At 47.0% G+C, this 15823-nt stretch overlaps 1 protein-coding gene across 2 annotated transcripts in view; it reads left to right on the top strand.

Moving 5' to 3' along the window:
- Positions 1–15823, top strand: part of CAMTA2 (calmodulin binding transcription activator 2) — a 67139-nt gene that overhangs the window by 36692 nt on the left and 14624 nt on the right. For both annotated transcript variants that reach the window (XM_044278499.1, XM_044278500.1), the window contains exons 12-15: positions 5377–5504; positions 14995–15176; positions 15276–15354; positions 15518–15794. In XM_044278499.1, the coding sequence (XP_044134434.1) occupies positions 5377–5504; positions 14995–15176; positions 15276–15354; positions 15518–15794 (666 nt within the window). The remainder of the gene's footprint in view (positions 1–5376; positions 5505–14994; positions 15177–15275; positions 15355–15517; positions 15795–15823) is intronic.

Here is a 15823-nt window from a genome sequence, read left to right on the forward strand (position 1 = left end):
CTTGATGAGTGTATGGAGCACTGTGATGTTGGCAGGTACTGGTGTAGTCTAGATGAGTGTATGGAGCACTGTGATGCTGGCAGGTACTGGTGTAGTCTTGATGAGTGTATGGAGCACTGTGATGTTGGCAGGTACTGGTGTAGTCTAGATGAGTGTATGGAGCACTGTGATGCTGGCAGGTACTGGTGTAGTCTGGATGAGTGTATGGAGCACTGTGATGTTGGCAGGTACTGGTGTAGTCTGGATGAGTGTATGGAGAGCACTGTGATGTTGGCAGGTACTGGTGTAGTATGGATGTGTGTATGGAGCACTGTGATGTTGGCAGGTACTGGTGTAGTCTTGATGAGTGTATGGAGCACTGTGATGTTGGCAGGTACTGGTGTAGTATGGATGTGTGTATGGAGCACTGTGATGTTGGCAGGTACTGGTGTAGTCTGGATGTGTGTATGGAGCACTGTGATGTTGGCAGGTACTGGTGTAGTATGGATGTGTGTATGGAGCACTGTGATGTAGGCAGGTACTGGTGTAGTCTGGATGAGTGTATGGAGCACTGTGATGTTGGCAGGTACTGGTGTAGTCTAGATGAGTGTATGGAGCACTGTGATGTTGGCAGGTACTGGTGTAGTCTAGATGTGTGTATGGAGAGCACTGATGTTGGCAGGTACTGGTGTAGTATGGATGTCTGTATGGAGAGCACTGTGATGTTGGCAGGTACTGGTGTAGTATGGATGTGTGTATGGAGCACTGTGATGTTGGCAGGTACTGGTGTAGTATGGATGAGTGTATGGAGCACTGTGATGTTGGCAGGTACTGGTGTAGTCTGGATGTCTGTGTGGAGAGCACTGTGATGTTGACAGGTACTGGTGAAGTCTGGATTTTGGTTATCCTGCGATTAGAGTAGTGTCTCGCGTCGCTCTGCTCCTCCGTCTTCGGCTGGAGACTGTGCACTAGCGCGAGCTTACAGGCAAACAGGAGGTTTGGGTAGACACTGTGAAAGAGTATGAGAGCTTCACAATTTCAGCAGCTTCTTACAAAACCTACCCTTTATCTGTGCAGATATACTACACAGTACCAGGCCATGGTTACTACAGAAGTACTACTCAGCTTTCCTAGGTGTCTGAATGTCAAGTTTGCCTACATAGCCAGGAGAGATTTATCACGGTCTAGACAAATATGACATTCATCAGTGTTGCAGACCGGTATTACAAGTCTTGTGGAGCTGTGCACACCCTCCAGATAATGTTACCCGTTCATAGTGCAAGTAACCCAGCTTTCCCAGGACCCTGAAAAGCAAATCTGCCTAGCTATGACACTATTTCGGAGTGAGGAAGGGGATTTATCTTTGTGGATTTGGTATTCTGCTCTCTGTTACACTTCCACATTGTGGTAACCCAACTTTCCCTGGACCTTGAAAGGAGAACCAGCCTAGCTATGGCACGATGTGTGAAATAGGAGAAGGATTTATTGAGGTAGATTTAGTATTCAGCAGTACCTATTGCAGCTCCACATAGAGTGTTTCCCAGATTTCCCAGGACCCTGAAAAATCTGTCACAGGGATTCGTACTCCAATTTTCCAGGCTCCCGACTAGCAAATCCAGTTAGGAATTCCACAATGTTGGGGGTTTATTCTGCAGTCTGGAAAAGCTGGGTAACATCCCCTGCGGGGCGGTGATGGGGGCGTAGTGGTTATATAAAATACACCCAGTGATTGTTATACGTCTACATAACTATTATTAAGATGTGTGTAGTTTAGAAGATTTAGCAATATCCAGGTAACATTGTAGTTTGAATGTCTTGTTTGTCTTGTATCTAGGCCATGTGTTTTTGAGATGTATCCAGGTAACAGTGTATAGTGTTGCTAGGGTTCAGTACGTCCATTGTGTCCCGGTAACAGCGTTGTGTGGTATCCAGGCAACGTGCTAGGTGTGTGTTCTGCCTTCTAAAAGACTGTGGTGTGTCCAGGTGACTGTAGTTTGGTTGTAGTTTGGTATCCCGGTAACAGTGCTGCTTAGTTATGTAACTGACTATATGTGTGGTTACCAGGCAGCATGCTAAGTGTGTGTTCTGCCTTCTAAAAGACTGTGTTATGTCCAGGTGACTATAGTTTGGTTGTAGTTTGGTATCCCGGTAACAGTGTTGCTTAGTTATGTAACTGACTATATGTGTGGTTACCAGGCAGCATGCTAAGTGTGTGTTCTGCCTTCTAAAAGACTGTGTTATGTCCAGGTGACTATAGTTTGGTTGTAGTTTGGTATCCCGGTAACAGTGTTGCTTAGTTATGTAACTGACTATATTTGTGGTTACCAGGCAGCATGCTAAGTGTGTGTTCTACCTTCTAAAAGACTGTGTTATGTCCAGGTGACTATAGTTTGGTATCCCGGTAACAGTGTTGCTTAGTTATGTAACTGACTATATCTGTGGTTACCAGGCAACAGGCTAAGTGTGTGTTCTGCCTTCTAAATGACTGTGGTGTGTCCAGGTGACTATAGTTTGGTTGTTACCTTTATATACAAAGTTTCAGCTTTTTTTTTTTTTACTATGTCCAGAAAACATGTGATTTGGTTGTGCGTAGGATTGTGTTGTCTGGTGTGGAATAATACCCTGACGTGAGTACTGTAATGACAGGCGTGAGTACAGTCTGGTCAGAGTGTAGCTTGTCTGGGATAATCAGCTTGGTCTGATTACTGGGTTTCTAGGTAAATCCGTCACCGCTTGTTACTAAGGATTATGATGGCTTTTGTCGGCTACACAGATGACATATCAGTTACATGTAGAACATGAGCACCATCTGTAATAAAGGCCAGAAATACCTGGTGTTGACGTACGTTGGTGTCGTGTGATAGAGAATTTTGTAGAGGATTGTATTGAGATTGTTGTGCATTCCCATATCAGTTTAGCATGGTTCTTTATTTCGTGTCTTCCCAGGTAAGACTGTAGTCTTGTGTATGGGGTTGAGATGTTATTGGGTTGTATCTAGTTAATGTTAAGGTGGGTTATGACGCTACAATGTACAGCCGATTGTCGGGAAGGAAGGAAGGATGGGGGGATGAAAGAATGGTATTGCGATTGCTTGTTCCCATACAGAATCATTGTTTCTGGGGAGCAGATCGCTGTTTAGACCGCACGATCTGCTGCCCAGAAACAATAATTGGTGTTCCTGCACGAGCAACAGGATCAACTGATGAACAAGCTACAGCCTACAGCAGGACATGCTGGGAGTTGTAGTTTTACAACAGCTGGAGGGCCTCAGGTTGGCCATGCCTGGGATAGTGTAAATCCACCTTTAGTCAGGTTGTGGATTGTAGAAGGCATGATAACAGTATAGTATGGCTGTGTGTGGAATATCCAAGTAGCAGCATATAGTGTAGGGCAGGGCTGGCCAACCTGCGGCTCTCCAGCTGTTTTAAAACTACAACTCCCACCATGCCCTGCTGTAGGCTGATAGCTGTAGGCAGACTGGGCATGCTGGGAGTTGTAGTTTTGCAACAGCTGGAGAGCCGAACGTTGGCCATCCCTGGTGTAGGGATTTCGGAGGTAACAGTGTACTATCGCTATGTGTTGAGTAGATACTGTTGTATACCTAAGTAACAGTAGTGTACCGCTGTGGGTTGCGGAGGTAGTGTGAAAAAGTATCTAAGTAACAGTCTAGTGTGCCTGCGTGTTGTGTAGGGATTGTGGCGTACACAGGTAACGGTGTACTGTAAAAGTGCATACTGCAATGATTGAGGGGTGTCCATGTAATGGTGTAGAACAGCTGTGTATTGAATAGGGACTGTGGAGTACCCAAGTGACAGTGTAGTATGCCTGCGTGTGCTGTATAAGGTTTTTTCATAGTATTGCATCCAGGTTCTGGTATTCTAGTTGTGCACAGTGTACAACATGTTATCAAGTTTACAGTGTAGTATTGCTGTGTGTTGTCTGCTTATGTATAGTGTACAGCATTGTATCCAGGTTACAGTGTAGTGTGGCCATGTTGTCTAGTTATGTATAGTGTACAGCATTGTATCCAGGTTACAGTGTAGTGTGGCTGTGTTGTATGGTTATGTATAGTGTACAGCATTGTATCCAGGTTACAGTGTAGTGTGGCCGTGTTGTCTAGTTATGTATAGTGTACAGCATTGTATCCAGGTTACAGTGTAGTGTGGCTGTGTTGTATGGTTATGTATAGTGTACAGCATTGTATCCAGGGTTACAGTGTAGTGTGGCTGTGTGTGTTGTCTGTATCCAGTGTATAGTGGCTGTGTGTTGTCTGTATCCAGGTTACAGTGTATAGTGGCTGTGTGTGTTGTCTGTATCCAGTGTATAGTGGCTGTGTGTTGTCTGTATCCAGTGTATAGTGGCTGTGTGTTGTCTGTATCCAGGTTACGGTGTATAGTGGCTCTGTGTGTTGTCTGTATCCAGGTTACAGTGTATAGTGGCTGTGTGTGTTGTCTGTATCCAGTGTATAGTGGCTGTGTGTTGTCTGTATCCAGTGTATAGTGGCTGTGTGTTGTCTGTATCCAGGTTACGGTGTATAGTGGCTGTGTGTTGTCTGTATCCAGAGTATAGTGGCTGTGTGTTGTCTGTATCCAGAGTATAGTGGCTGTGTGTTGTCTGTATCCAGTGTATAGTGGCTGTGTGTTGTCTGTATCCAGGTTACGGTGTATAGTGGCTGTGTGTTGTCTGTATCCAGAGTATAGTGGCTGTGTGTTGTCTGTATCCAGTGTATAGTGGCTGTGTGTTGTCTGTATCCAGGTTACGGTGTAGTTTGGTGATGGGACACACTGGATTATTCGGTTTCTGTGCTTTCTTCTAGTCTGTGCCCGTGCCACTTTCGCCAGCCTTTGAGCATGGCGGCCCGGTTCAGGACTGTCCGGTCAATCCCAGTGCTTATTTTGACAAATTCCTCGGGCTGAGTCGGATTTTCCTTCCCTTTAATGAGCTGGGAAGGGAGGGGGATGTCTATTTTAGTAGGGTGAGGATTATAGGACAGAGGAGGCTGACACTACTCATCACAGGACGACAGGAAGTCTTCCTCTCAGGGTGATTCCCTGCAACCAACCTGACACGACTCTGCCGAACAGGGGGATCCCAGGGGCCACACAGGAGGATGCTGGGAAGGGTTATACCGCGGGTGTGCATGACCTGAAGGTAGGGGAGGGATAGTGACTCTCCTCAACACAGGGCCCCGTGCTCGTGGCTGTTATAACGTGTAGAAGTATATGCCTCAATGACTTTACACTGATGGACTCAAGGAAACTGGTCACGAGGCAGGGTCTCAATGGACGAGGCCGAGGCGGTGGTGCCTGGAGGTTACTTAGTGAGTGGCATAAGATGGCGGTATTCTCGGTGGCCATATACCTGTGTATTCACATTGGCACTATTACTCTTCTGCAGACAATCAGTTCAGGATGTCTATACTGGAGCGTCTGGAGCAGATGGAACGTCGGATGGCAGATATGAGCTCTGGACAGCACCAGCCGTCGGCGGGAACACAGTGCGGCCCCCGCGGAGGAGACCACCAGGTTAGTGCTCTGTACTCCTGCCTGTGTATACTCTCCGCTCCCACCTGTGTGTACACCTGTCTGTATATACTACTCTCCACCTGTGTGTACACCTGTCTGTATATATACTACTCTCCGCCTCTGTGTACGCCTGTCTGTATATATACTACTCTCCGCCTGTGTGTACACCTGCCTGTGTATATACTACTCTCCACCTGTGTGTACGCCTGTCTGTGTATATACTCCTCTCCACCTGTGTGTACACCTGTCTGTGTATAATCTCCGCTCCCACCTGTGTGTACACCTGTCTGTATATACTACTCTCCACCTGTGTGTACACCTGTCTGTGTATATACTACTCTCTCAACCTGTGTGTACACCTGTCTGTATATATACTACTCTCCGCCTGTGTGTACACCTGCCTGTGTATATACTACTCTCCACCTGTGTGTACACCTGTCTGTGTATATACTACTCTCCACCTGTGTGTACACCTGTCTGTATATATACTACTCTCCGCCTGTGTGTACACCTGTCTGTATATATACTACTCTCTCCACCTGTGTGTACACCTATCTGTGTATATACTCCTCTCTCCACCTGTGTGTACACCTATCTGTGTATATACTCCTCTCTCCACCTGTGTGTACACCTGTCTGTATATATACTACTCTCCGTCTGTGTGTACACCTGCCTGTGTATATACTCCTCTCCACCTGTGTGTATACCTGTCTGTATATATACTACTCTCCGCCTGTGTGTACACCTGTCTGTATATATACTACTCTCTCCACCTGTGTGTACACCTGTCTGTGTATATACTCCTCTCTCCACCTGTGTGTACTCCTGCCTGTGTATACTCTCCGCTCCCACCTGTGTATACTCTCCGCTCCCACCTGTGTGTACACCTGTCTGTGTATATACTCCTCTCCACCTGTGTGTACACCTGTCTGTGTATATACTACTCTCCACCTGTGTGTACACCTGTCTGTGTATATACTCCTCTCCACCTGTGTGTACACCTGTCTGTGTATATATTCCCCTCTCCACCTGTGTGTACACCTGTCTGTATATATACTCCTCTCCACCTGTGTGTACACCTGTCTGTGTATATACTCCTCTCTCCACCTGTGTGTACACCTGTCTGTATATATACTCCTCTCTCCACCTGTGTGTACACCTGTCTGTGTATATACTACTCTCCACCTGTGTGTACACCTGTCTGTATACATACTCCCCTCTCCACCTGTGTGTACACCTGTCTGTGTATATACTACTCTCCACCTGTGTGTACTCCTGCCTGTGTATACTCTCCGCTCCCACCTGTGTGTACACCTGTCTGTGTATATACTACTCTCCACCTGTGTGTACACCTGTCTGTATATATACTCCTCTCTCCACCTGTGTGTACACCTGTCTGTGTATATACTACTCTCCACCTGTGTGTACGCCTGTCTGTGTATATACTACTCTCCACCTGTGTGTACACCTGTCTGTGTATATACTCCTCTCCACCTGTGTGTACACCTGTCTGTGTATATACTACTCTCCACCTGTGTGTACACCTGTCTGTATACATACTCCCCTCTCTACCTGTGTGTACACCTGTCTGTGTATATACTACTCTCCACCTGTGTGTACACCTGTCTGTGTATATACTACTCTCCACCTGTGTGTACTCCTGCCTGTGTATACTCTCCGCTCCCACCTGTGTGTACACCTGTCTGTGTATATACTACTCTCCACCTGTGTGTACTCCTGCCTGTGTATACTCTCCGCTCCCACCTGTGTGTACACCTGTCTGTGTATATACTACTCTCCACCTGTGTGTACACCTGTCTGTATATATACTCCTCTCTCCACCTGTGTGTACACCTGTCTGTGTATATACTACTCTCCACCTGTGTGTACACCTGTCTGTGTATATACTACTCTCCACCTGTGTGTACACCTGTCTGTGTATATACTACTCTCCACCTGTGTTAACACCTGCCTGTGTATAATCTCCGCTCCCACCTGTGTGTATACCTGTCTGTGTATATACTACTCTCCACCTGTGTGTACACCTGTCTGTGTATAATCTCCGCTCCCACCTGTGTGTATACCTGTCTGTGTATATACTACTCTCCACCTGTGTGTACACCTGTCTGTGTATATACTACTCTCCACCTGTGTGTACACCTGTCTGTGTATATACTCCTCTCCACCTGTGTGTACACCTGTCTGTGTTTATACTCCCCTCTCCACCTGTGTGTACACCTGTCTGTATATATACTCCTCTCTCCACCTGTGTGTACACCTGTCTGTGTATATACTACTCTCCACCTGTGTGTACACCTGTCTGTGTATATACTCCTCTCCACCTGTGTGTACACCTGTCTGTGTATATACTCCTCTCCACCTGTGTGTACACCTGTCTGTGTTTATACTCCCCTCTCCACCTGTGTGTACACCTGTCTGTATATATACTCCTCTCTCCACCTGTGTGTACACCTGTCTGTGTATATACTCCTCTCCACCTGTGTGTACACCTGTCTGTGTTTATACTCCCCTCTCCACCTGTGTGTACACCTGTCTGTGTATATACTCCTCTCTTCACCTGTGTGTACACCTGTCTGTGTATATACTACTCTCCACCTGTGTGTACACCTGTCTGTGTATATACTCCTCTCTCCACCTGTGTGTACACCTGTCTGTATATATACTCCTCTCTCCACCTGTGTGTACACCTGTCTGTGTATATACTACTCTCCACCTGTGTGTACACCTGTCTGTGTATATACTACTCTCCACCTGTGTGTACACCTGTCTGTGTATATACTACTCTCCACCTGTGTGTACACCTGTCTGTGTATATACTACTCTCCACCTGTGTGTACACCTGTCTGTGTATATACTACTCTCCACCTGTGTGTACACCTGTCTGTATATATACTCCTCTCTCCACCTGTGTGTACACCTGTCTGTGTATATACTACACTCTCCACCTGTGTGTACACCTGTCTGTGTATATACTCCTCTCCACCTGTGTGTACACCTGTCTGTATATATACTCCTCTCCACCTGTGTGTACACCTGTCTGTGTTTATACTCCCCTCTCCACCTGTGTGTACACCTGTCTGTGTATATACTCCTCTCTCCACCTGTGTGTACACCTGTCTGTGTATATACTACTCTCCACCTGTGTGTACACTTGCCTGTGTATATACTCTTCTCCACCTGTGTGTACACCTGTCTGTATATATACTACTCTCCGCCTGTGTGTACGCCTGTCTGTATATATACTCTTCTCCACCTGTGTGTACACCTGTCTGTGTATATACTACTCTCCACCTGTGTGTGCACCTGTCTGTGTATACACTCCTCTCCACCTGTGTGTACTCCTGCCTGTGTATACTCTCCGCTCCCACCTGTGTGTACACCTGTCTGTGTATATACTACTCTCCACCTGTGTGTACACTTGCCTGTGTATATACTCTTCTCCACCTGTGTGTACACCTGTCTGTATATATACTACTCTCCGCCTGTGTGTACGCCTGTCTGTATATATACTCTTCTCCACCTGTGTGTACACCTGTCTGTGTATATACTACTCTCCACCTGTGTGTGCACCTGCCTGTGTATATACTCCTCTCCACCTGTGTGTACTCCTGCCTGTGTATACTCTCCGCTCCCACCTGTGTGTACACCTGCCTGTGTATATACTCCTCTCCACCTGTGTGTACACTTGTCTGTATATATACTCCTCTCTCTACCTGTGTGTACACCTGCCTGTGTATACTCTCCGCTCCCACCTGTGTGTACACCTGCCTGTGTATACTCTCCGCTCCCACCTGTGTGTACACCTGCCTGTGTATACTCTCCGCTCCCACCTGTGTGTACACCTGTCTGTATATATACTCCTCTCTCCACCTGTGTGTACACCTGTCTGTGTATATACTACTCTCCACCTGTGTGTACACCTGTCTGTGTATATACTACTCTCCACCTGTGTGTACTCCTGCCAGTGTATACTCTCCGCTCCCACCTGTGTGTACACCTGCCTGTGTATATACTCCTCTCTCCACCTGTGTGTACACCTGTCTGTATATATACTCCTCTCTCCACCTGTGTGTACACCTGTCTGTGTATATACTACTCTCCACCTGTGTGTACACCTGTCTGTATATATACTCCTCTCTCCACCTGTGTGTACACCTGTCTGTATATATAGTCCCCTCTCCACCTGTGTGTACGCCTGTCTGTATATATACTCCGCTCTCCACCTGTGTGTACGCCTGTCTGTATATATACTCCGCTCTCCACCTGTGTGTACGCCTGTCTGTATATATACTCCGCTCTCCACCTGTGTGTACGCCTGTCTGTATATATACTCCGCTCTCCACCTGTGTGTACGCCTGTCTGTATATATACTCCGCTCTCCACCTGTGTGTACGCCTGTCTGTATATATACTCCGCTCTCCACCTGTGTGTACGCCTGTCTGTATATATACTCCGCTCTCCACCTGTGTGTACACCTGTCTGTATATATATACTCCTCTCTCTACCTGTGTGTACACCTGTCTGTATATATACTCCTCTCTCCACCTGTGTGTACACCTGTCTGTGTATATACTACTCTCCACCTGTGTGTACACCTGTCTGTATATATACTCCTCTCTCCACCTGTGTGTACACCTGTCTGTGTATATACTCCTCTCTCCACCTGTGTGTACGCCTGTCTGTATATATACTCCTCTCTCCACCTGTGTGTACGCCTGTCTGTATATATACTCCCCTCTCCACCTGTGTGTACGCCTGTCTGTATATATACTCCTCTCTACCTGTGTGTACACCTGTCTGTATATATACTCCTCTCTCCACCTGTGTGTACACCTGTCTGTGTATATACTCCTCTCTCCACCTGTGTGTACACCTGTCTGTGTATATACTCCCCTCTCCACCTGTGTGTACACCTGTCTGTGTATATACTCCTCTCTCCACCTGTGTGTACACCTGTCTGTATATATACTCCCCTCTCCACCTGTGTGTACACCTGTCTGTATATATACTCCCCTCTCCACCTGTGTGTACACCTGTCTGTATATATACTCCCCTCTCCACCTGTGTGTACACCTGTCTGTATATATACTCCTCTCTCCACCTGTGTGTACGCCTGTCTGTGTATATACTCCTCTCTCCACCTGTGTGTACACCTGTCTGTGTATATACTCCCCTCTCCACCTGTGTGTACACCTGTCTGTATATATACTCCTCTCTCCACCTGTGTGTACACCTGTCTGTGTATATACTCCTCTCTTCACCTGTGTGTACACCTGTCTGTGTATATACTCCTCTCTCCACCTGTGTGTACACCTGTCTGTATATATACTCCTCTCTCCACCTGTGTGTACACCTGTCTGTATATATACTCCCCTCTCCACCTGTGTGTACGCCTGTCTGTATATATACTCCTCTCTCCACCTGTGTGTACGCCTGTCTGTATATGTACTCCCCTCTCCACCTGTGTGTACACCTGTCTGTATATACAGACGTGGACAAAATTGTTGGTACCCTTTGGTCAATGAAAGAAAAAGTCACAATGGTCACAGAAATAACTTTAATCTGACAAAAGTAATAATAAATTAAAATTCTATAAATGTTAACCAATGAAAGTCAGACATTGTTTTTCAACCATGCTTCAACAGAATTATGTAAAAAAATAAACTCATGAAACAGGCATGGACAAAAATGATGGTACCCCTAGAAAACACAGAACATAATGTGACCAAAGGGACATGTTAATTCAAGGTGTGTCCACTAATTAGCATCACAGGTGTCTACAACCTTGTAATCAGCCATTGGGCCTATATATATGGCTCCAGGTAATCACTGTGTTGTTTGGTGATATGGTGTGTACCACACTCGACATGGACCAGAGGAAGCAAAGGAAAGAGCTGTCTCAAGAGATCAGAAAGAAAATTATAGACAAGCATGTTAAAGGTAAAGGCTATAAGACCATCTCCAAGCAACTAGATGTTCCTGTGAGTACAGTTGCACATATTATTCATAAGTTTAAGATCCATGGGACTGTAGCCAACCTCCCTGGACGTGGCCGCAGGAGGAAAATTGATGACAAATCTAAGAGACGGATAATCCGAATGGTAACAAAAGAGCCTAGAAAGACTTCTAAAGAGATTCAAGGTGAACTTCATGCTCAAGGAACATCAGTGTCAGATCGCACCATCCGTCGTTGTTTGAGCCAAAGTGGACTACATGGGAGACGACCAAGGAGGACACCATTGTTGAAAACGAATCATAAAAAAGCAAGACTGGAATATGCCAAACTACATGTTGACAAGCCACAAAGCTTCTGGGAGAATGTCCTGTGGACAGATGAGACAAAAATCGAAGTTTTTGCCAAGGCACATCAGCTGTATGTTCACAGACGAAAAAATGAAGCATATCAAGAAAAGAACACTGTCCCTACTGTGAAACATGGAGGAGGCTCTGTTATGTTCTGGGGCTGCTTTGCTGCGTCTGGCACAGGGTGTCTTGAATCTGTGCAGGGTACAATGAAATCTCAAGACTATCAAGGAATTCTAGAGAGAAATGTACTAGCCAGTGTCAGAAAGCTTGGTCTCAGTCGCAGGTCATGGGTCTTGCAACAGGACAATGACCCAAAACACACCGCTAAAAACACCCAAGAATGGCTAAGAGGAAAAAATTGGACTATTCTAAAGTGGCCTTCTATGAGCCCTGACCTCAATCCTATTGAGCATCTTTGGAAGGAGCTGAAACATGCAGTCTGGAAAAGGCACCCTTCAAACCGGACACAACTGGAGCAGTTTGCTCATGAGGAGTGGGCCAAAATACCTGCTGAGAGGTGCAGATGTTTCATTGACAGTTACAGGAAGCGTTTGATTGCAGTGATTGCCTCAAAAGGTTGCGCAACAAAATATTAAGTTAGGGGTACCATCATTTTTGTCCATGCCTGTTTCATGAGTTTATTTTTTTACATAATTCTGTTGAAGCATGGTTGAAAAACAATGTCTGACTTTCATTGGTTAACATTTATAGAATTTTAATTTATTATTACTTTTGTCAGATTAAAGTTATTTCTGTGACCATTGTGACTTTTTCTTTCATTGACCAAAGGGTACCAACAATTTTGTCCACGTCTGTATACTCCTGTGTACACCCCCATGTCCACACTGCGCTCACCCTTCAGCCCCTGTTTATGGGGTGGTTGTCGGGGGAGGAATGTGTCGTCTGTGAAGTTTCCATTAGACGTCACAGGAGATTTACTAAGGAGATTATTCGCTGCTTAAGTTACAGACAGTATTTTCCGCGGCATCTGTTCACTGCAAAGGGTGGTGGGTGCGCAGCCGGGACCCCCCCCAGGAAGAATGGAATCACCCCGTCCGCCCGAGCATCACCCCCACTAGATCCCCCAGACTGTCTCTTCTCTGAGACATCACTAGATCCCCCAGACTGTCTCTTCTCTGAGACATCACTAGATCCCCCAGACTGTCTCTTCTCTGAGACATCACTAGATCCCCCAGACTGTCTCTTCTCTGAGACATCACTAGATCCCCCAGACTGTCTCTTCTCTGAGATATCACTAGATCCACCAGACTGTCTCTTCCCTCTGATGACACTAGATCCACCAGACTGTCTCTTCCCTGTGATGACACTAGATCCACCAGACTGTCTCTTCCCTGTGATGACACTAGATCCACCAGACTGTCTCTTCCCTGTGATGACACTAGATCCACCAGACTGTCTCTTCCCTCTGATGACACTAGATCCACCAGACTGTCTCTTCCCTGTGATGACACTGGATCTACCAGACTGTCTCTTCTTTGTGATGACACTAGCTCCACCAGACTCTGTCTCTTCCCTGTGATGACACTAGATCCCCCAGACTTTGTCTCTTCCCTCTGATGACATTAGATCCAACAGACTCTGTCTCTTCCCTGTGATAATACTAGATCCCCCAGACTCTGTCTCTTCCCTGTGATAACACTAGATTCCTCAGACTCTGTCTCTTCTCTGTGATGACACTAGATCCCCCAGACTCTGTCTCTTTACTGTGATAACACTAGATCCCCAGACTCTGTCTCTTTACTGTGATAACACTAGATCCCCCAGACTCTGTCTCTTCCCTGTGATAACACTAGATCCACCAGATGCTGTCTGTTCTCTGTATAACACTAGATCCCCCAGACTGTCTGTTCTCTGTATAACACTAGATCCCCCAGACTCTCTCTTCCCTGTGATGACACTAGATTCACTAGGCTGTCTCTTCCCTGTGATGACATTAGATCCAACAGACTGTCTCTTCTGTGTAATATAACTAGATCCACCAGATGCTGTCTCTTCTCTGTGATACCACTAGATCCCCCAGACTGTCTCTTCCCTGTGATGACACTAGATCCCCCAGACTCTCTCTTCCCTGTGATAACGCTAGATCCCCCAGACTCTGTCTCTTCCCTGTGATGACACTAGATCCCTCAGACTCTGTCTCTTCCCTGTGATGACACTAGATCCCTCAGACTCTGTCTCTTCTCTGTGATACCACTAGATCCCCCAGACTCTGTCTCTTCCCTGTGATAACACTAGATCCCCCAGACTCTGTCTCTTCTTTGTGATGACACTAGACCCACCAGACTCTGTCTCTTCCCTGTGATGACACTAGATCCACCAGATGCTGTCTGTTCTCTGTATAACACTAGATCCCCCCAGACTCTGTCTCTTCCCTGTGATGACACTAGATCCCCCAGACTCTGTCTCTTCCCTGTGATGACACTAGATCCCCCAGACTCTGTCTCTTCTTTGTGATGACACTAGACCCACCAGACTCTGTCTCTTCCCTGTGATGACACTAGATCCACCAGATGCTGTCTCTTCTCTGTGATAACACTAGATCCCCCAGACTCTGTCTCTTCCCTGTGATGACACTAGATCCCCCAGACTCTGTCTCTTCTTTGTGATGACACTAGACCCACCAGACTCTGTCTCTTCCCTGTGATGACACTAGATCCACCAGATGCTGTCTGTTCTCTGTATAACACTAGATCCCCCCAGACTCTGTCTCTTCCCTGTGATGACACTAGATCCCCCAGACTCTGTCTCTTCCCTGTGATGACACTAGATCCCCCAGACTCTGTCTCTTCTTTGTGATGACACTAGACCCACCAGACTCTGTCTCTTCCCTGTGATGACACTAGATCCCCCAGACTCTGTCTCTTCTTTGTGATGACACTAGATCCACCAGATGCTGTCTGTTCCCTGTGATAACACTAGATCCCCCAGACTCTGTCTCTTCCCTGTGATGACACTAGATCCACCAGATGCTGTCTGTTCCCTGTGATAACACTAGATCCCCCAGACTCTGTCTCTTCCCTGTGATGACACTAGATCCCTCAGACTCTGTCTTTTCTCTGTGATCCACGAGGGCCCTTTCTCTGTGCGCACCTTAATCCCGCGGTGAGGATTCAGCGGAGTCTCATTTCTCTTCTTTTTTTAGGTGTCGGCGGCCGATTCCTTTGAAGCTCGCCTGGTTGCGGTCTGTGAGAAGATGATGTCACAGACCTGCTGGGTGACATCAGACCTTCTGGCACACGAGATGAGTTTCCGAGGGATGACCCTGCTCCACCTGGCCGCGGCTCAGGGCTATGCCCGTCTTATTGAGACCCTGATTCAGTGGAGGTGAGTTGCGGCTTTTCGAGCACTTTGGTGGTGGAGGACACATCTGATCGACCTCCTGAGAGGAGGGATGTTATTTAATTCCATGTGGTTTTGTCTTAGGAGCCTCCACTCTCAGAGCTTAGCTGTGGAGCTGGAGGTCGACCCTCTGAACGTGGATCACTTCTCCTGCACACCCCTGGTGAGTCGGTATCACCCCCTCCCCTGCTCACTTTTCTGATCAGGATGATCACAGGTCAGGTCTTCATCGGTGGTCACCATCCAGTGATTTCCGTGACCTTGTTGCCGCCTCGTCCTCCTGTGTTTCTTTGCACTGACCCGGTTACTCTCTCGGTCTTCTGTAGATGTGGGCCTGCGCTCTAGGACACACGGAGGCTGCAACACTGCTCTTCCGCTGGGACTGCAGAGCCCTAACCATACCGGACTCCCTGGGGCGACTTCCTCTGGGAGTCGCCCGATCACGAGGGCATGTGAAGCTGGCATCTACCCTAGAAGAGATGCAGAGGCAGGACATGGCGCGTGGAAACTTCACGGATTTGCAGCAGTCAAGCTGGCAGTCGCTCGTGGGAAGTCAGGAGTTCAGTCGAGGGCTCTCTCCTCTGTCGACCAGCGCCGATACGGGTAATGGAAGCGGCCAGGGCTGTCTGTAG

The sequence above is a fragment of the Bufo gargarizans genome, chromosome 2 (assembly GCF_014858855.1).
Source record: "Bufo gargarizans isolate SCDJY-AF-19 chromosome 2, ASM1485885v1, whole genome shotgun sequence".
In the NCBI taxonomy this organism is placed as follows: domain Eukaryota; kingdom Metazoa; phylum Chordata; class Amphibia; order Anura; family Bufonidae; genus Bufo; species Bufo gargarizans.